This window comes from Sorex araneus, chromosome 2 (genome assembly GCF_027595985.1).
Source record: "Sorex araneus isolate mSorAra2 chromosome 2, mSorAra2.pri, whole genome shotgun sequence".
NCBI lineage: Eukaryota > Metazoa > Chordata > Mammalia > Eulipotyphla > Soricidae > Sorex > Sorex araneus.
Genome location: NC_073303.1, coordinates 329,302,517 through 329,325,456, shown reverse-complemented (window position 1 = coordinate 329,325,456; position 22,940 = coordinate 329,302,517). Strand labels below are relative to the sequence as shown.

At 37.9% G+C, this 22,940-nt stretch overlaps 1 protein-coding gene across 13 annotated transcripts in view; it reads right to left on the bottom strand.

Moving 5' to 3' along the window:
- The window catches only part of DLGAP1 (DLG associated protein 1), a 938,748-nt gene that overhangs the window by 344,016 nt on the left and 571,792 nt on the right, over window positions 1-22,940 (bottom strand). Inside the window, exon 1 of one of the 13 annotated variants that reach the window (XM_004605989.2) lies at window positions 1,085-1,228. The exons of the other annotated variants lie outside the window; for them this stretch is intronic. Within the exon in view, the coding sequence (XP_004606046.1) occupies window positions 1,085-1,135 (51 nt within the window). The 5' untranslated portion in view covers window positions 1,136-1,228. Of the gene's footprint in view, window positions 1-1,084; window positions 1,229-22,940 lie in introns of those variants that run through there. 13 annotated transcript variants of the gene reach the window in all.

Genomic DNA, 22,940 nt, shown 5'->3' with positions numbered 1-22,940 from the left:
GGCGCGGGGGGCGGGGGCGGGGGGAAAGGGATGATTAAACAGTAGCAATAGGGAAATATTCTCTTTCCATTTCTCTAAAAATTTCCTACATACTTTAGCTGTTTTTGAAGAGTCCTTCTGATTTATCTTTTGAGGTCACCTACTTTAGAATAGTCTCTGATTTTTCAGGTGACATGGCAGTGAGCCCAGAAAACATACATTTTAATCACATTTTTTTTTATTTTTGCTATTCTTCTAGAAAAGAAAAGATTATAATTTCTTACCCATATTTCTAAGCTTTTGCTAGTTTCAGTAATTTGTGCTATGACTAAAATAAAGATTCCTATGTTAAATACTGAACAGCTCTATCATAAAAAGCAAAGCCAAGCTAGAAACTGTTTCATCACTTCTTATTTTTGAGCTATAATAGCCAAGGTAACAATGAAAGTCTTGAAATTTGTAGTCTTTAATTCCATGAATTTCAGTAGATAATTGAATACATTTCCACAAGAATTGAAGTCATTGCAGTCATGATAAAATCAAGACAAAAATTGTAAGAACAAAAAATTAACATCACGAATACTCTTAAAAATAAAATCTTACAAAATAAACTCCACCTAAACCAAGCTGTGGAGGAATTTTAGCAATTGAAAATTACTACTTTCTTCAGAATAACATGTACTTAGAAATGAAATGACTCAAGCTAACATGATGAATATATTCTGTTTTCTTTAGAGCAGAGTCAACATTAATTTATCAGATTAAATAGATTTTAAAAATCATTTCTTAAATAATCCTGTCTGCTGCATTTAAACATTTTCTGTTTAAATTCACATTGCACTATAGATGACAAAAATACTAGTAGACATATGCATTCTTCCTAAAAAGCTATAATTCTCCTTCAATCTCTCTATTATCATAAGCATCCAGTCAAAGGAAAAGGGTACATTGTGGGTAATCTTTATATAAAATTGTTCATCCCCAAATCATAGATACTGTGAAACATGAAATTAACTTCAGTATCTTAAAATAAAAATATATGGATTAGCACAGAAATCAAACAAAAAGAGAGTATTCTTTCTTTTCAGAAATGATACTAACTTACCTTATTAGCTGGAATGCCAAACAGAATGCCTTTATGGAAAATTAAGTTCATTATTCATCTCTCAGCTTTGATTTGGTAGAGTGCAGCTGAGAGCATTTAGCTTCTCTCTATGATTTGCCGATGCAAAATGGGTGAGTAAGGCAGTAAACACAGAACTTTGGAGGTGGGGAGTGGTTGGCCATGGCTCACAACTCTGCACTTGCTACTGCCCATTTTCATTCATATTGTGATAAAGTAAAATAAAAATCATACAACTGAATAATAACAACTAAGTGCATATTTAAAGCCTCTGCATTTTTTGCACAGTACTTGCAGTTAGAGTCCTGTATGCTCACTGTCCAGCAATTTATACCCTATGTTTCATGATCTTAGTGGATTCTTTAGACTTTTGATCACTTTAAAGCATCTGCAGTGGATAATGCATATTCTGTTAAGGGAAATTCCTGTTTAAATAGTGATGTAGCACTGTCATTGTAGCACTGTCATCCTGTTGTTCATCAATTTGCTCAAGTGGGCACCAGTAATGTCTCCATTGTGAGACTTGTTGTTACTGTTTTTGGCATATCGAATAAGCCACGGGTAGTTTGCCAGGCTCTGTTTTGCCAGCAGGATACTCTTGGTAGCTTGATGGGCTCTCTGAGAGGGATAGAGGAATTGAACCTGGGTTGGCCTCTTGGAGCAAATCTAGCAAACAGTGTTGTAAGGAAAATAAATCTTATTATTTTGGAATTGTGCAGATACATGCAAACTGAATATAATATTCAGTTAGCTAATAAAGAAAACTATTTTAGGCTTCCAGGAGTAAAAAAACAACAATAGTAATAGTAAAATAACAATTACAAATGTTTTCTGGGCATCAAATTATTGATGAACTTCATATTTTAAATAAATAATTTTCTTCAAATAAATGCATTTTAGAAACCTTTGGCTGAGCATATTTTTTTTCTCAAAATAACATCTATAGAAATAACCCAGCAAAATCATGTTTTGATAGAGTGTATTATTTTCATGTAGGAAATGGAAGTATTGCAATTTCCTCTCCTAGGTGTTTTATTTCATAGAATATAAGTAGATATTAGTTATGAAAACCCAGCCTTACCATGCAAGATATGTGATCAGAACAGCAAGACCAGTTTTAGATTACCAATAAGACGGTGCTGAGTGGCAAAGCACTTTTAAATACTTAAATCTTCTAGCTTTTTCATATGTAAAACCAATATGTATAACTTTCCTCACCTGAATTAATCAGGACATCGCTGATCTAATGACAAAATGTATAAAATAAATAGTTGATCTGTCTCAAGAAATTAAACATATATATAACTAATATATAACTCAGATTCTGCCCATAATAAATGAAAACCTGTACCCACACAAAAATGTGTATGCAGTTATTCATTACACACAATAAGAAATTGTGGAAATAATCTAACATTTATCAGTTGATAAATGATATATAAATGTGGTATATCCATATAATGAAAAATTACAAGGTATTAAAAATAAAGAAACTGTCAGTTGTGATAATCCATGGATTATCACATGGATGAATCTTGAGAAAGTATGCTGGTTGGAAGAAGGCAGTTACATAATGCGTACTGTATAATCCTATTTGTAGGAAATGTTCAGTAGAGACAGAATCTCTAAAGTACATAATTAATGTTCTGGTTTGGGGGAATTCAGAATACTGGAAAGTAAAGGCCCAGGATTTCTTGGAATAATAAAAATTTTCTTATCTTACATTTTGGGGGATGATTGTACAGTTTTATGAACATACTAAAACCACTGAATTATATGCCTAAAATAAATAAATGTTGTGTGTTGGAAACTAATAAAATGGGTAATAAGGATATAGGTAATGTTAAATTGTCACAGAAGTATTGTCACGTAATATTTGCAATTATATAAATTATATAATTTATTCTGAAGAAGGTAAGTAGGAGAAGTCTGGGAAATAACTTGAGGATTTGTGAACTATAGACCTACCTAAAGAGCCATTTGTGCTTATATTTAATCATGATTTTTGATAAAAAAAATTTGAAAAGAAAAAAGAAAAAAAGGAGGAAGCATAAAGAGGAAAGGAAAGAGAGTAAGACAGTTACTCTTCATGAGTAGAAAAGACAAAAGACAGACAACAGAAAAGTGTCAAAAGTCTTAATTCTGATAATATAATATAAATTATCTGTACCACTGTCACTGTACCACTGTCATCCCATTGCTCACCAATTTGCTCGAGCGGGCACCAGTAACGTCTCTATTTTGAGACTTGTTGTTACTGTTCTTGGCATATTGAATACACCACAGGTAGCTTGCCAGGCTCTGTCGTGCAGGCGAGATACTCTTGGTTGCTTGCCTGGCTCTCCAAGAGGGGTGGAGGAATCAAGCCCGGGTCGGCCACGTGCAAGGCAAACACCCTACCACTGTGCTATCGCTCTAGCCCATAAATTATATGAAAATAAAGAAAAAAAATAAAGAAAGATTTTAGAGGAACCAAAATAATTGTTTCAAGGAGGATTTTGAAGTGTTCACATAGGAATTAGTAGTGTTTAAACTAAAGGAGCTTAGTTTGAACATGGGTTCATAATCAAGGAATACAGGAAAAGAAGGAGAATCAAATAAATTGCCCTAAGAGGGCTAAAGTCCTGGAAAGAAAGAAAAAAGAAAGGAAAGAAGGAAGAAAAAGAAGGAAAGAAAGAGAGAAAGAAAGGAAGAGAGAGGAAGAAAGAGAGGAAGAGAGAGGGAGAGAGAAAGAAAGAGAAAGAAAGAAAGACAGAAAGAAAGACAGAAAGAAAGAAATAAAAGAGAAAACCAGGACATAAAAACGGAATCCCTTCAAAAATATGAATTGGAACAAACAGAAGAATAAGGACAATCCCAAGGCTTGGACCAGATGGTATAATGTGAACAGATGATGATGAAGGAGGAGGAAGGGTAGGTGGAGGAGAAGCAGGAGGAAGAGCAGGGGCAGAGAGAGGGGGAGGACAAAACACACAATTCTCAAACTTTAGAAACTTCTCTATAAAATAAAATGATCTTTAGTTGAAAAGAATAGCGGGTAAAAGTATGGTGAAGAATAAGTCCAATCCTTGAAAATTCTTTTATGCAGATAACTTTTAATTTATATTTCAGTCTGGATCTCCCATGTGAACTTTAGGTACATGACAATTCACTTCAAAGTACTTGGCACACAGTCCCTTAAAAATCAACTTCCCCCTCCCCTTTCTAACTTCCATCCCCAATTATCTCCAATGAACATCTGGTCTCTATTCTGAGTTTTATTCTTCAGGGATTAGAAGTATAGATAATATCCTAAAAGCTTTCCTCTCCTTATCACCAAGTCCAATTTTTAATATTTCTGAAAATTACAGTTTCCTAAGTATTACTGTTACCATCTGAGTCTCAGTTACTATATTCTTCTACCTGGAATATTATATTTATTTCTCTAATTGTTTCTTCTTCCATTTTACTCATTTTTCATTTTATCTAAAGACATCTTTTTTGAAGGCAAAGTGGATATCAGCTTTCTTTACTTTTGTTCACCAACACAGACAAACAAGAATTTAATGTTTTAGATTTTAAACACAACCTGGAGAGATCACTATAAGATTTCTATATATTACCTATATATATAGGACACATATATAGGTAATATATATGTATATATGTACATATGCATGACAGTAGATGGTTTTGTGCTGTATACAGGTCATCTTGCATCATCTTGATGACCTAGACAATTAGATTTTTCTCTGATTTTTTCCTGGTTGTTTTTCCACTAGTACTATTGTCTAATTAACTCTAGTTCTTCAGTCAGACCTAATGTCAGCCAGGACTTCCTGGAGTATGTTTCCCTGATCTTCTTAAATCAATACCCTATTGCAGAACCATAATCTATTTTGCAGGTATCATACAAAGTGATAATCTGGGATAGACTAAGAATTCAGAAGTTTAATGAACAACTATACTTGTCATCTTTAAGAGACTAACTTAGGGTGAGCCTCTTGGACAAATTCACCATCTCCTTGATGGCTTCCTAGTAGGGCAAGTAGAGAGGATGTGTTGCAGAGAGGGTAGAAAGTAGTATACAGTTTGGGCTCAGGAACCTGTACATTTAATCTCACGTACCAAATGTTTTTGGGGAAATCTAAGAAATACCAGTTGTCAATTTCTAAAATTCACTGGGGGTGCTACACTGATCCCATGGAAATCTGAATCTGACTAGGTCTTTCCTAAGAAGAAAAGGACAGCACTGACTGTAGACAGGCACTATCAAAGAAACATAGGAAGAGCATCCAGAATAATTCACCAATAGTCCTTACCATGGTAATAATTTAAGATTTATTGGTGTGATTGAGTAATGTTTCATTTTATCATCAAAAAAACAGAACATTAGTGTAGGAAGCATGTCTGTTTATCATTATAGTATAGTATCCATTTTATATATACAGGCACCATGATAGTAGGTATTTGTTGAATAATTTTTAAATGAATAATTGAGAGCACTCTTAAGTTGTCAGAGTATACTAAGTTGGTAATAATAGCATAATGCTAGAAAAAATAATTTCAAGCATATCCTCTGTGTGTGGGATCAGTTCTCATGTTATTGTTTATAAAGTCTGACCATTTTAACTTTCTTGGATCAACAATATTGTGATGTCACCATACAACAAAAATCCACTATTAGTTAGTCAAACATATATTTTCATAGGAAATCAACATCGTTCTAAAATATGATAAGATTTATGGAGTTAGGGCGTTGCACGAGAAAAGCCCACACTGCTGACTGCAATTTCTGGTACTACTGTGTGTAATCCTTGGCACCACAAGAACTCGGAACCCCCAACTCCTGGACCATTAAACAGCAACAATGAGATGATAATATTCATTTGGTTAATAATTTAATTTAATTTTTCTCGATGAGGATATATGTTTTTTTTAAAAAAGAACACTGAAGAACACTGACTTTAAGTTTTTGTATCAAGACAAATAAGATCTTCATGCCTTCAAAAAACCTTCAATAGGAATGAATGTGTAATATGATCTAAATAGGTAATATGAAATACGGCAAAAAATTTAGAGGTAAAAGACATAGATTGAGAAGTCTTTTGAATGTGACTTGATGGGTTTGTGTTTACAACCCATCCTAGGACAGAGGTCAAATGAAGTACCTTTGAAAACTAAGAGCAACTGCCTTAGTTTATAAAGTAGAGTGCTAAATCAGGCTTGCTGTACTATTATCCTTTTATTTATTTTTATAAACTTGTTACACGGCGCAGGAGGCAGTCCCTGGGTGTGTCCCTGGGCAGTCCACCGGTGCTGTGTAATCCCACCAATAGCCAACATCCAGAGACCATAAAACCAAGCTCCCAGAAGAGAGTGACGCAGAGAGTCTCTTGCCCTGGCACCTGGCTGTCTTCCCTGGGCCCCTTGGAGGGGATGGGCTTCAGTTTCTCTCACAACCACGAGCAGAACTCCCTTGGCCAAAGACCCCTGGAGCCTAGCCACAGCCATGCTAAAGACCCCCCTCCACACCTTTGGACAAGCATCACACATGAAGGAACTGGCAGAGGAGTCCAGGTGTGTGGGACCAGGGGCTGAGACCTCCACACCTGCTTGGATCGGGACTGGACCTCTTCCACCCAGATTCCCCATCTTCCAGTAGCTAGGCGGTCACACCCAGAGACTGCCCCCGGCGCTGTGTAATCCCACCAATGGCCAACATCCAGAGATTATAAAACCAAGCTCCTGGAAGTATTACCCTTTGGGAGAACCTGGAAAGCTACCGAGAGTTTTCTGCCCCCATGGGAGAGCCTCACAAACTCGCCATGGCGTATTTATATGCCCAAACCAGTAACAATGATGGGTTTCATTCCCCTGACCCTGAAAGAGCCTCCAATGTGGCACCGTTGGAAAGGATGAGTAAAGAGAGGCTTCTAAAATATCAGGGCTAGGACAAATGGAGGCTTTACTGAGACAGCTCGAGAAATTCAACGATCAACAGGATGATGATGATGATGATGATGATGATGATGATGATGATGAAACTTGTTCACAATAATTGATTACATTTAATATTTTAACACCAACCCCACTTTTATTTCACCCTGGGTCCATTAAGCCCTTCTATGAGAGATTACTAACATGTTGTTAAAGGTTAAGCCTCGTATGCATATATGCTTATATGCTTATTAGTAGCACTAATAAATAAATAAATGTATCCCCCCCTTAGATTGGTTGCATTCTACTTTAAACTCCATCAAATGTTGTGTTCTACTCTTGGTACATCAGTGGTATAAAGCATGAGATGTTGCAGAGCCACAAATGTGACCACACACTCTAGGATTTAAAATCCAGTTATACAGGAGATTCACTCATGAGTGAGGCTTGTTCCAGCCTGTGGAGAGCGGCTGTGAGCTCTCCAGCAATTGAGTCTGGGAGGTTTTCGGCTGCTGAGGATGTTTTCGGGTGGGATGGGCACTCACCTACCTCACTCCGAGTTGCCCCTGCTATGACAGCCTGGTGTACGGTCTGGAGGCATCTCTGCAGCTTGTCATTCTATGTAGCTCTCTTCTGAGAGCTTTATTTCTGAGTCTCTGGATCATGGCCATTAATGAGATTACATGGCACCAAAGGTGGTTTGTGGGCCCGACTGCCAAGTTACTGGAAACACAGGGAGGTGGGGGAACGTAGCCCATTCCTGACTCCATGTGAACCTGGAGATTTCAGTCACAAGTCCCGCATACCTGGGTTTTTCTGCAGAATCACTCATGGGTGAGGCTTGTCTAAGCCTGTGGAGAGTGGCCATGAACATGGCGGTGATTAAGTTCAGCTGCCAGGGCTCTGTTGGGGTGGGGAGGGGAACTCACCCACCCCACTATGGGTTGTCTTGGATGGGACAGTACTATTTTATCCTTTTTAAAATGTCCTTTGTTTGGGGGCCACACCCAGTGGTTCCCAGGACTTTCTCTTACCTCTGCATTCAGGGATCACTCCTGGAAGGGCTAGGGGTGCATGGGGATGGAACCTGGGTCAGTCCTGTACTCAATCTGCTGTACTATCCCTCTGGCCGCTATGGTTCATTTTTGAAAATGTATTTGGCTGACAGGGAAACACAAACACTGAACTTCCTTATGCAAAATCACTCTTATAGAAAGAAACTAGGAAAATAATACTAAGTGTTAATGGGACTGGTCTTCATAGAAACCATTTTTGTCATTTACCCTGCTGGAATTCAGTTTATGTAACAAATCAACAATATAACAAAGTAAAAAGAAATAACTCACGGATAACATTTTTCAGCAAAACTAGTAGAAACCTCAGAAGATCCAAAGGCAAGAAGTCATGCACAGAAGATATAACTACGCAGCAGGTAAATGGAACATATAAAGGGACCTAGACATAGCAGAGTTCAGAAAAATCTGTCAAATATTCACTCCCCTAGAGGAAGGACTTCAATATAAGAGGAAAGTGCTGTGGAATAGGGGAACTAATAGATGATAAATGTGGTAGAAGATAAATGGGCAAATCTCTTTAAGAGCCATACAAAAACTTTCTAAAAATAGCTATCACTTGTATTCCTAAATGACAGGTAACTTGTGAGGTCTTTTATGAAGAAGTTGAGTGAGAAAAGCATTAGGTTTCTTCCCAGAATCAGATGATAAGTCACTACATATATGTTTAATATTATAAAGAAACAGTTATAATGAGAGCAACAGAATCGGAAGTCATTGAGTCATAAATGCTTTAAAAACTACTGTCCATCATTCCTTCTTACAGAACTTTCTGATTCCCTAGGAAAATGAAACTCACTCAAATAGGAATAACATAAAAGTAATATACAGTGGTACTAAAAGAAATATAGAAAAAGACCTCACATATTTCTTGTAAATAATGAAAATACACTGAAAATAATAAAAATACACCAAAAGATTGAAAGCATAGTCACCTCATTAAAAGTAACAATTAATGAATCAGATAAAATGGTAAAGGAAGATCACAAAGCAGAATGATAAGATTTTGGGGGAGGAAATGAAATGAGAAAAAACAGGAGGCTGCTGACAGCTGGGAGATAAAAAATATGATGTGGCAGAATTGAAGGAAAAGAAGGTAAATTATGGGGTATAAGAGATAAAATTGAGAAAAACAAAAATGTGGTGTAGGGATAAAAAAGATGAAGGAATGGCAAGAAATTACAAAAGACAGGATGTATGTTTTATACATACAGACACACAGACACACACACACACACACACATATATATATATATATCATACTTGCAATCCCCCTCCAAAAAAGTTTAAAAGATGCAATTGAGGGGACAGAGCGACAGTACAATGGTATGGCACTTGCTTCGAATGCAGCCAACCTGGGCTCAATCCCCAGCACCTCATATGGTCCTCATCCCCAGCACCTCATATTGATCACCACCAGGAATGATCATCAAGTGCAGAACTCTGAACACTGTGGTGCAGGTGGCACCAAAACAAATAAGAAACCAAAAAGATGTAGTTGAATAATTATTTTAGCCCTTTTCTCATGCCATATTCAAAAGTTAAACCTTTTTGGGTTAATATATCCAAAATATATTGAAGACCCTATAGCAAGTCTGTCTCTATAACATGCACTGAGGCAAGCAGAGGCAGAAGTGAACATCCTTGCTTCAGTGGAGTCTTCAGGAACATGATCCTAGTGGCAAAGGAAACAAATGGGAATTAATTGAACCAATTAATTGAACCAGTGGCAAAGGAAACAAATGGGAATTAATTGAACCAAAGAACCCTCAGCATTGCAAAAGAAAGGAGGCCTTCAATTAAAAGCCAACTTACTGATCGGGAGAAAATAATTCCATATACCATGTATCAGACAATGGGCTGAAACAAACAATCTATATATACTAATAATCAAGATACAAAAAGTACTCTCAAAGCTCAACAACAACAGAGAAGCTGAGTAGATGCATGTGGATGGTAAACAGGCACATAAAAATATTCATCACCACTGATTTTCAGGGAAATGCAAATTAAAGTGACAGTGAGATATCACCTTAACACTAGTGAGAATGAATGGTTTGTATCAAAAAGTCAGAAGCGAAAAGTGGGGATCTGGTGAAAAAGGAGCTCTCTTGGGACTTTGGAAAATGGTCTGGAGAATTCTCAAAAAATTACAGTAAGAATTCCCATATGACTCAGGATTCCGCTCCTGGTCATGTATCCCCCAACACATGAAAACATAAATTCAAAAGGACATATACATCTATGTTTATCATGGCATTATTCACAATAACCAAAACTTGGAAACAACCAAAGCACCTGACAACAGATAAGTGGATAAAGAAATGATGGTATATATACACAGTGGAATACTATTCAGCAACTGCAACTCAATACTACTCAGAAAAGATGAAACCTTGCAGTTTATTGCAACGTGGATGGAATTATAGGGTGGCACGTTAAGTAAATTGAATCAGAAAGTAAGAGATAAGTGCTGGGGCTGGAGAAATAGCACATTGGGTAGGGCGTTTGCCTTGGACGCAGCTGACCTGGGTTCAATTTCCAGCATCCCATATGGTCCCCTGAGCACTGCCATGAGTGATTCCTGAGTGCAGAGCCAGGAGCAACTGCTGTACATCTCTGGGTGTGACCCAAAAAGCCAAAAGGCCAAAAAAAAAGAGATAAGAGATAAATGCTGGAAGATTTTACTCATACAAAGTATTCTAAAGAAACAAAGCAAGGGGTTAGACAATTCCCAGTAGAAACAAATAATGAAACATGATCAACAGAACTGAGAACTGAAGAGGCTAAGAGGGTGGGGGGATGGGACAATGGGGTGATGGTGGAACTCTCTTGACACACTGGTGGAGGTATTGGTATAGCAGCACTGCAAGTATAAAATGCTTTCAGTACTATTGTAAATGACGAAACTCAATAAAAATTAACTTCACGAATCACGAATCACGAAATCCCATTAATCATCAATTTCTCGAGCGGGCTCAGTAACCTCTCATTCATCCTTTCCCTGAGATCTTAGAAGTCTCTCTGGACTCGGCCCTCCCAACGATGTTGCACTGGAGGCTCTTTCAGGGTCAGGGGAATGAGATCCAGCTTGTTACTGGATTTAGCATATTAATACACCATGGGAAGCTTGCAAGGCTGCCCCATGTGGGCAGGAAACTCTCAGAAGCTTGCCAATTTCTCCCAGAGGGAGAAGCAGGCTACAAGATATCGCTTCTGGGAGCTTGCTTTTAAGTCTCTGAATGTTGACCGTTGATGGGATTACACACACCTGGGTTTCTCTGCCGGTACCTTCATGCCTGAGGCCTGTCCGAACATGTTGAGAGGGGCCTCGAGCATGGCTGTAGCTAGGTTCCGGTGGTCTTTGGCCACCGGGAGCTCTGCTCGGGGTGGGGAGGGAAGCTGGAGCCCATCTCCTCCGAGGGGCCCTGGGGAAGACAGCCAGGTGTGCGGGCAAGAGAATCTCTGTTAACTTAATTAACTTAAAAAGAATAATTATCTTAAAATATAATTGAAGAATCAGGTAGAGACTTACAGGAGCAGGAACACAAGATTTATATGCTGGAGCTTTAGTTTTGATCTCCAGCACCATGTGTTGCCCTGGATACTTGCAGGGTGTGACTCCTGGGCATGACTGAGTATGACTGAGTATGATCAGACAGACAAAGGTATATATAAAATGATTATAATTTTCTTGAACGTTTCACAAAACCATTTGGTCTTTTCTTTTTCTGAGCACAATCTAAATTAATATGTCAATTTCTTAAAATATTAGAGAGACACTAAAGGTTCTCTCTTTGTACTGTTCTGAAGAATTGATTTTTCTAAGAAATTATACATTTAAATTTCCAATTTGTTGGTAAGAAGTTATTTCTGTTGTATTTGTATAAACATTTTTGTTTACTGTATATTATCTGGATTCCTTTAATTTTTTTCTTTTGCTTTTTGGGTTACACCCAGTGATGCTCAGGGGTTACTCCTGGCCTTGCACTCAGGAATTATTCCTAGCAGTGCTTGGGGGACCATATGGGATTTCAGGGATTGAACCCGGGTTGGCTGCGTGCAAGGCAAATGCCCTACCTGCTGTACTATTTCTCCAGCCCTTTCTTTAATTCTTAATAGCATTTACATTATGTTTTCTTTATTTTTCTTTGGTGAGTTTATTCTGAGCTTTTTATCATTGTAATCAATATTTCCAAAGATGAGAAACTGCACAAAATGTTCACAGTGATTTATTCTGAGTGACTTCTGTTATCCTCTTTATGTTTTGTGTGTATTTCACAAAATCTCCGGTAAATATACATTAACTTTATGAACTTCACAACAATTTGTACAATAATAATGATATAATTTTAAACAAAATAAATGTAGGTTTCAGAGGAAATTCATAATTGATCAATGAATTCTATACATTATATACAAATGATATCATGAAAACTTATAAAATGTCCTATAAAATTCATTCTGGTTTGCTTATATTCTAAAAATATATTTTAAATATCAACTTTGAAAATAATATTAGATACTCTTAGAGACTTAAAATATGATACATCTTTAAAATATTTAAAATTTTGATTCAGATTTAGTATATTTCTATTATTGAAAGTGAAACCTTCTTAGTAGCCACAATAACACCTTTAGGTGGGTAAAATAGTAACAGACTGCCCTTTCCCTGAAATTCTTTCACCATTTGCCGCAAAATTATAGTAACAAATAATACTAAGATGAGTGTTAATGTAAATTATGTTTTTTATAATTTGCACATATCCAGAACAATAATAAATGGTGGTCCTGTAATAGAAAGACATACTGGTACCTTGATGATGACAATTTAATAAAACTAAATGTAATATTCCACTTTATCATCCAACAGTGAGAGAAACAAGTGAACATGATTCCACATGAAAATGTCTCAAAATTTTTAGCTGAGTAGAGATGGGTTGGCATGGCTTTCAGATAAGCTAGCACACTGATAAAGTAGGGTGTTCATGCACAAAAATTTCTGATAAAAATGCAAAATCTGATTTCAGCTAAAGTATGGTTCAGACAATTATAGTACAAATCAAGAGAGATGGTGATTTTAAAGTCTAGTTCTTAGAAAACTGCTAAAGGAATGGTTCTTTTAAAGAAAAGAAATGAAAAGTTAAAGGCTAATAATATTTTTCATTAAACATTTGATAGTCACTTGGAAGAAAAATTAGACTGAACTTACCATGTTAAAAGAGTGCTAAGAATGGACACTTGCTTCTGGGGTGAAATTTAGTCACCTTTTCTAGCTAGGGGTCATTTGGTAATATGTATAAAAGTCCTTAACATTTTACTGGCTTAGCTAGTCTATTTTCAGAAATTTCTACTGAATATGTACTTAGAGGTTTAATGAAATATTTGTAATAGCAAAAGTTTTGATATATTACTGTTAGAAAATAGGAAAAGCAAAACAAATTTTAAAAAATAGAATCAGAGCAAAAAGAACTAGGGAAAGAGAATGGACTTAGTAGGACAGAAATTAATGTTATAAGTACAGGAGTGGAAAGAGATGAAGACATTATTAGAAGATTACTAGTCAAAATAAGATTGAATGCAGGCCACTGGAGGCAATGGCCCAATTTTTTTGTTAATTAGATGAGAGAATTGTGATTGCTAAAATAAAACTTAGACTGAGGATCTATACTGAAGTGAGGTCAACAAAAATAGCTAACGGTGGGAAATTACTCTTTAGTCATTTGAAAATGAAGAAATCTATTACTAGTATGTGTCATTGTTATATTGCTTGTAATGTTGAAGAAGGAAATTGACTATAGTCTTTAAAGTCACAACAATAGAGGACTTCAAGTAATGTAAGAAAATGCTAGTTTTAAGAGCATGCATTCTGCAAGAAAAGAGTCAAGATATATGTGGCTATCTCCATTTAAAATTAATAGAAATAATGAAAAGAAAAATAACTTCTACAGAATAGTATTCAAAATTATAATATTCAAGCCATTTTTAGATATTCAAATTTAAATTAATGTATATTTGGGAATACTAAACAGAAAGATATCTCTATTCTTTATATAAATATTTCATGTAAATAATTGAAAAATAAATATAACTATGATATGTAGCATACTTTATAGCCATGCATAATTTAAATCATTCTATTATTAAAAATGATGTCTTATGTCATAAGCGACAGCACAGAGGTAGGGTGTTTCCCTTGCACGTGGCCAACCTGGGTTCGATTCCTCCGCCCCTCTTGGGATACTCTCAGTAGCTTGCTGGGCTCTCCAAGAGGGACAGAGGAATCGAACCCGGGAGAGTCGTGTGCAAGGCAAACACCCTACCTGCTGTGCTATCTCGCCAGCCCAAGAAAAAATATAAGGATAAATATATTGGAGGATTTGATATTTATCAGCCAGATTTGGGGATTAAATGGCTGAGATGTGAAGGGAAAAATAAAAATAATGATTGATTTTTGGTTTGCAGAAAAATTGGTCAGTACTTCCCATGGAGACAGATAACACAAGAGAAAGCATGTTTTGGATGAATAAAATGGTGTTGTTTTAAACATTTTGAATCCAGGATACCTGCAGAAGCTACCACTTATAGAACCCCACAGTTGAAGATGTCCTGTGGGCACCAATCATTTATTCACTCACTAGTTTGGAAGTTATGATAATGATACAGACAAGAGATGCTTGTGGTTCAGACTAGGACTGACACAATAAAGGAAAGATGTAAAGATATTTCTGTGCATCTTAAAGATGTAAGATTGGTCAACATTCTCAGGTGAAAAAGAGAAATGAAGGCACCCAAATTTATTATTCTGGAGTTCAAGATGTCAGGCCCTGGAAAAAGCTTAATTGATAGACTACACACTGAGCAATGAGAAGCCACATTTGATCCCAGGTACTACCACGCTCCCTGAGCATTGCTGGGATGGTCCTCGTGGCCTCTGAATGCCGCACTGCTAAGTCAAATCAATCAGGTAGAGCATGACCAGCAGTGGCCCAGACCTCTTCCCTTTAGTGTCACTAAAGGGATTCAGGTTCTTCTGAAGTTAATACATGGAAAATAAGTAAACAGACTGAGGGTGAGAGAGCTTATATAGGGCATGCATCAGTTAGATGATGAGACTGATGGGGTTGATCAAGTGTGGGCGGAAGTAGTTCCCAAGCTCCCTGTGTTGTTTGGCAGCTCCTTAAAATAAATCCCACACACTTTCTATAGCTTGATGACTTAAAATAAATAAATAGAGGTCAGCTAGTGCCCAGGTCACCAGTGGTATGGAACTTGCATATTCTCCCCATGTTTACATGGGTTTTCCCAGGAACTTGATTTCTTTTCACATTCTAAAGATGTGCAGGATCAGTCCATTGGCATGTCTCCATTGGCCAAGTCCTAGCAAGATGGATGTGTGGGTGGTGCAGTGGCACAGGACTGGTGACGAACTTATGCCTGCTGGGATGAGCTCTAGCCACCTATTATCCTCAGTTGGAATCCTTGGATGGAAAATGAATAAGAGAATACAAATAATTACTCATGTTGAAAGTCCCTAAAGTCTGACAAAAAGAAGATGAGGTAGGTACCAACAACATAGCTCAGGCAGTAAAGCATATGCCTATCCTGTGCATGGCCCAGAGTTTGATCCTTGACACCACATTTGACCTAGGCCAGCCCAATGTCACCAGGGAGCAGTGTGACCACCACTTGATCACCAGACCAAGCATCATCGGAACAGCCCCATTAAGACCTTTTTTTTTTTTTCAGGGCTGGAGAGAGAGTACAGTGAATATGGTGCTTTATTTCCATGCAGCTGACTCAGATTCAGTTCCTGTCATCCCATTTGGTCCCCTGTGCACCACTAAGAGGAATTCCTGAATATAGAACCAGGGATAGCCCTGAGTATCTCTGGGGATAGTCCCAAAACAAAATGAAATATTTTTTTATTTAAATAATAAAATATCAGGCATAATAGCCAATTGTAAAGGTTGTATAAACAGGTAAACAGATAGGAAGTGTTGCAGATGACTTGTGTAGAGTGGATAGCAAGGGAGGTAGCTTCGGGAAGACAGTACTTCTTCCTTTCTTCTCAAGCCTCCTCGTCACCCAGAAAATGCCTGTATGGACTAGGACTGGTAGAGTCTGCTGTGAGTCCCACACTGCACAGACACTTGCACCCCAGCCTCAGAAGGCAGCAATCAAGCTGCAACTGGGGTCCTTGATCTGAATGGTAGGGAAGCTGGTCCCACACCCAAGTGTTTGGGAAGTTGTGACTCAAACTGGAGGAAGAAATACTCTTTGCAATCCAAACCTTGGCCAAGGCATTCTAGAAACATTGCTTTCCTTGCAGAAAAGAATTTCAGGAGGAAGAAAAATAGTAAAGGGAAATTATTTTATTGAAAGAAATTTGCTTAGATAAATGAGAGGGGAGAGTATGATAGAGAGAGACTTGTTCAAGAGAATACACGAGCTTCTCCAGAGTGGAAAGAGCAGAGAAAGACTCGGGAAAAAGTTGTATTAAAATTCTCCAAATTGTGTTGGTCTGTATTTCTCTGCATATGTGAAAGTTAATCTGGGTGCTGTTTTAGGGAAAGCCTTGAACGCTTGACAATTCTATCATATTCTTATTGTGATCTTTTGATTCTACTGTAGCTTCTCCTTTTCTAAAAGGGGTCCACTCTTCTCTGAATGGTGCCTCAGTTTCTCCCTCTCCAAAGAGCTCAGGTCCTCGATCTCAAAGGGACGTGTTCCTCATGTCTTGGGCTACTTCTGAGGTGGGCAACATCTTTGTTTTATTTTATCCCTAAAACTGATCAACCTGCATTATTGTGCTGTGAAAGCAGTCAAGAAAAGGCAATTGAAAAGGAGTGTTTAAGTTAAACCATGATTGAAAAGTCAATCAATAAATTTGCCAGTCAATAAGTAACTAATGAATTGTTAGTTGGGGGCTCTTTCAGGATAAGGGGAATGAGAACTGTCATTATTACTGTTTTGGGTATATCGAGTACGCCACGGGTAGCTTGCCAGGCTTTGCCATGCGGGTGGAATGCTCTCGGTAGCTTGCCAGACTCTCCAAGAGGGACAGAGGCTTTTGGGGCAGCCTCTAATCACCTTTACAGGTGTTCCAGTCTACCAAATGTAAGCTTTTGGTCAACTGGCATGTTATAACATCTGCACACTGACAAACATGCACCTGCCTGTGTTTCTGAGCAGAACTTGGGATATCGGCAGCCTCAGGTTGATCTCCTTGAGGTTGATGGAGTGCGCCTGGAGGTTGTTGAACAGCTGGCAGAGCAGGACCATATCGCAGAGGGTCTGTGCCAGGCCAAACACCTGCGCTGAGTCCCAGGTCACCCGGTGGTTGGCTGACAGCACCCCACAGTGGAGGAGCCACTGAGCGCACTGCCACCATGGCTCTATGTCCAATGGCACTGCAACCCGGCCCTGCCAGGGCAGGTGGCAATGCTGCTACCGCTGCCACAATTTCTTCATGCCCCACCAACGCCATTCTGTCTGAATTTTGCAAAACAGCTGGAGATGTCCATCAGGAATCACGCGTAGAGTTCCAGCAGGGATCACACATATAGTTCCATGCCTGGCCTGCTAAGCCGCACGTTGGCTAAGGCAAGATGGTGAGCTGGGTTCAGGAGAGCGTGAGGGGTTCAGGTGACGTTGGCGCAATCTTGCCTCCAATCAAATATGGTGCGATAATTATGGAAAATGAGTAGGGAGTGCCTTATGACATCACTGTCACTGTCACTGTCATCCCATTGCTCATCAATTTGCTTGAGCAGGCACCAGTAACGTCTCCATTGTGAGACTTGCTCTTACTGTTTTTGGCATATTTAATATGCCACTGGGAGCTTGCCAGGCTCTACCGTGTGGGCGAGATACTCTCAGTAGCTTGCCAAAAACAGTAACGAGTCTCACAATGGAGACGTTACTGGTGCCCGCTTGAGCAAATTGATGAACAACGACAGTGCTACAGTACTATTTTTTCCTCATAAGTCTCGGGGATGTGATTCGGTGACAGAATGCTTGCTTTGCATATATGAAGCTGCAAGTTCCTTCTCTGGCATCGCCTCACATCCTTGGGATCCAGTGATCCTGGCAGTGACCCTAAAGAAATCCTTGGAGTGATATGCACAATGCAACCAAATGTGTGAGTCCCAGTTATCAAAATAGTAATAAATGAAGGGGGAGGGGAAAAAACCTCTTCCATCAGTACATCTCTGCATTTCCACATAGTGAGAGGTCCTACAGGAGAGGTCTTATCTTCTCAACTTTGCATTTCCAGTGCCTGATGCATCTAGTACTCATATGAACTTGAACTGAAAGTTGTATTATGTGTTTTCAGAAGACATTTTCAATACACAGGGGTGGGAAAAGTGGTTAGCCACATGCAGAAAATAAAGAAAAGAAATTGGACTATTATCTTACACAGTACGCAAAAATCAATTCAAAAAGAATTAAAGATGTCTATTCTAGACCAAAATATATAAAATACATACAGGAAAATATAGGAAAACTCTCGATGATATTGACTTCAAAGTTCTTAACAAATAAACCCTACTACAAAGAAAATAAAAGCAAAAATAAGCTAATGGGACCACATCAAACTAAAAAGGTGAAAGAAACTGGCTAATGTGAAAACACATCCTACTTGTATGGGGAAAAGAATATTTTCACTGTATATCAGACAGAAGACATATAAAACACTTAGGAAACTAAGAAAAGATAACTACAATAAAAATTCCCATTAAAAATGAGGACAGACGCTCAAATAGGCACTTTATGAAATAATACAGTTGGCCAACAGGCATACGAAAGTGCCATTACAGTTAATGTAAAAGTAATTTACATTAGCTAATGTAAATTTAATTTAGAACACTAAGTTACAATGCAGCATAAGTTTACATCCATGAGAATGGTCCATATCAGAAGGTCTGGAAACAGCCAGTGGCAGTCTAAAATGTGGCTAAACAGGAACCTCGGGACATGATGTGACTCAATGGCATATCACATATCTTCCCAACATGAGATTTGTTTTAATCTACAGAAATACAAATAAAGAACAGGAAAAAAAGGGAAACATTAAACAACCTCTCATTAACTGGGACTGCTGTTTGGTGTAGGTCCCTATGAAAATCAGTAAGGATACTACTCAAATTAAAAAATACAGCTACGTTGGGGCTGGAGCAGTAGTACAGCCGGCAGGACAGCTACCTTATAAGTGACTGATCTGGATTTGATCCCTGGGACCCCGTATGGTCCTTTAAGCCCACCAGGAGTGATCTCTGTATATAGAGTGAGGAGGAAGCCCTGAGCATAGCTGGGCGTGAATCCCAAACCAAACCAAACCAAACCAGAACAAACAAAACAAATCCATTATATGACCTAGTAATTCCATTCCTTGGCATCTTCCCTAAAGACATAAGAGCATCAATTCATATATATATATATATACATATATATATATTTGCATTTGACACAGTTTATCCCTTTGATTTATTTCTTTATTTACCACATATGAGTGAGTTCCTCCTGCTTTACTCTTCTCCTTCTGACTTACTTTTCTTAACACAACACCCTCTAATTCCATCCAAGTGGCACAAAACTGAAATATTTTATCTTTTATTTTAAGTGAGTAGCTTCTTTCTTTTTCTTTTCTTTTTTTATTATTATGAGTAGCTTTCTATTATGTATATCTGCCAGTTTTTTTGTCCACTCATTTGTTATTAGACATTTTGGCTTGTTTCCAGATCATATTGTCATCATGACTGCAATAAATGGTAAATAGTGGTACAATTAACACAGGTTGGTATATATATACGTATACGTATACGTATACATATACATATACATATACATATACATATACATATACATATACATATATATATACACACACACAAATCCTTGGACTCTGACAACAGAACTGAAGTGACCAAGTAGGCTAGGGAGGGATGGTGCAGACTAGAAGGACATAGGGACAGTGCTGAAGGGTTTGGACACTGATGGTGGTGTAGGCGCAGTGACTTTGTACACCAAAAGCATAAACATTCATACTGATTTAATTGTTACTTTAATTATAATGGCAAAATAATGATAATAAAACAAATTTCTATTATTTGCAAGCCAGAGCAATAGTACAGCTTGTAAAATGTGTGCCTTGCACACAGCTGACTTGAATTTAGTCCCCAGAACCCCATATGGTTCTCTGAGCCCTGCCAGAAGTGATCTCTGAACCCCACCCATGTGTCCCCCCATTTAAAAAAGTTGTATTATGTAAAATTAAGACATAAAAATGTGTATATAACATAAATTGCAAATTTGCAAACTATTTTATGTATAGACATTGAAGGAGAATTCAAGAGATATAAATAATTGATGTTTTACTGTAAAATAAAAAAATTAAATAAAAAGTAGCAAATATACCATCTATATACAGAAGAGTCTAGATGCAATGGTTCAAAAATCATTTTAAATAGAATACAATTATTTAAATTATAGTTAAAATAGTCTAATAGCTTAAAAAACTATTGCTACCACATTACATTCACATAATGCAAATTACCATATTTTTATTTTATTTTATTTTATTTTTTTATTACCATATTTTAAACTTAATATTAACAGCACCTAATTGAGATGATACATGATGTACATTTCCAAAGCACTGTTCTATGCCTTCTATATAAATTAACTCATTTAATACCACAATTCTGTGATAGACATTGTTATTATTACATACTACAGGGATCCCTGTAAGTATTACAAAAATAAAGAAAGATGTTAAAGAAATCAAAGTTGCATAATCAGGAAAGCAAACACTGCGGATACAGCTAGCTGACTCTAGAGCTGTGCTTATGCATCCTAGAACTAATGATTTTAAAGTGAGCTGCTGACAATGAAGTTGCTCTCTTCACTAATTTATTAATTATACTGGCTCTCTTGATAACTGCTGCCATAGATAGAGTTCTGGTACCCATGATTTCTACTGTGAACAGATGATGCTTCATAGCAAAGAGACTTTGCAGGTGTCACTAACATTTGAGCTAGGGAGATACTGCAAAGGAATGAAGCATGTATATTGCATGCACAAGGCTCCAAGTTCCATCCTTAGCACCTCATGGACCCTTAGCACTGCCAGGGTTCCTCCCCCAGGTTTAAAGAGCACTGTCTTGCTGAGTATTACTGTGGAGCCCACCACTACCCTCTCTCTCCAAACAAAAGAGCTTTACGTTTTATATATTTAACACAACAAAATAGAATTTAAACAAAACAGATCTTTCTCTTGGCTGAGGGCAGAAAAGGAAATCTGCCTATAGCAGACTCAGAGCACAATGAAGAGTCTATCTAGTGTTTGTTAGTTTGAAGATGAAGGCAATTTAATTGCATGACCTCAAGCCATTAAGCCAATCAGCTGATGCATCTGGGAGATGATTCTTCCCTAGTTTATCAAGACAAAATCCCAGGACAGAAGACATTTCTATTTCCAACTGAGGAGATTTTGAGCATAGTCCTCAGCTCCAAAACTTCTTAACCACAGAAAGTCCATGTTCTAACTCCTTACCATTAGTTCTTCAGAAGTACTCTGACCTGGCAGATCAAATATTATAATACTGCGGTGCTTATTTTTATTTCCCTCCATTCACATTGTGATTTCCTGTCTTCTACCTGTGACCATCCATCCATCCATCCATCCATCCATCCATCCATCCATCCATCCATCCATCCATCCATCCATCCATCCAACCATCCATCCATCCATCCATCCATCCATCCATCCATCCATCCATCCATCCATCCATCCATCCATTTATCCATCCACCCATCTTTCCATCTACCTATATACCCACACATCCAACTATCCATTCACACATATAAGTGTTTTTAGGCACCAAGTTTGACAAAGTTCCTGGAGAGGATTTCTCTATTTCAGGTAAATCCACCCACAATAATAATACTTTGAAAACTGAACATTCCTCAAATTATTCTAAGTTTTCAAATTAAGGGGTTTTTTTGGGGGGAACATCTGACATTGTTCAGGGGTCACACTTGGCTCTGTATTTGACCATGTGTAATACCAGGATTCAAACCACTGTCATGGTCACAGCTGCATGTAAGGCGAGTGTCTTAACCTTTGCACTCATCTCTCTGGTCCAAATTATTCGAGGTTTATAACTCAAAAGACTTTTTGTTTGCTTGTTTTGTCTTTTTGGGTCACACCCAGCGATGCACAGGGGTTACTCCTGGCTTTGCACTCAGGGATTACTCCTGGCAGTGCTCAGGGGACTATATGGGATGCTGGGAATTGAGCCTGGGTCGGTGGTGTGCAAGACAATTATCTTACCTGCTGTGCTATCGCTCCAGTCCTCAAAAGACTTTTTAATGAAAAAATTACAAAGTAGAAGAAATAACAACAAATTTAAGTTTTTAAGGAAAGGTACCCACTTTAAAGATATAGTAATTTTAATTTGGTAGTTTTCTTTATGGGCTGGAGTAATAGCACAGCGGTAGGGCGTTCGCCTTACTCGTGGCCGGCCCGGGTTCAATTCCTCCGCCCCCTCTCAGAGAGCCCGGCAAGCTACTGAGAGTATCTCGCCTGTACTGCAGAGCCGGGCGTATTTGATATGCCAAAAACAGTAACAGCAAGTCTCAAAATGGAGATGTTACTGGTGCCCGCTCGAGCAAATCGATGAGCAACGGGATGATAGTGATACAGTTTTCTTTATCTCTTTTGGGGACAGAATAAAATCTTCTGTATATTCTCCAAGTGGGATGAACACAAACATTTCCCTTCCCACTTAAAAAATAAATCTTTTGATCCTAGGCAATAATATCACAGAACAATAACCACG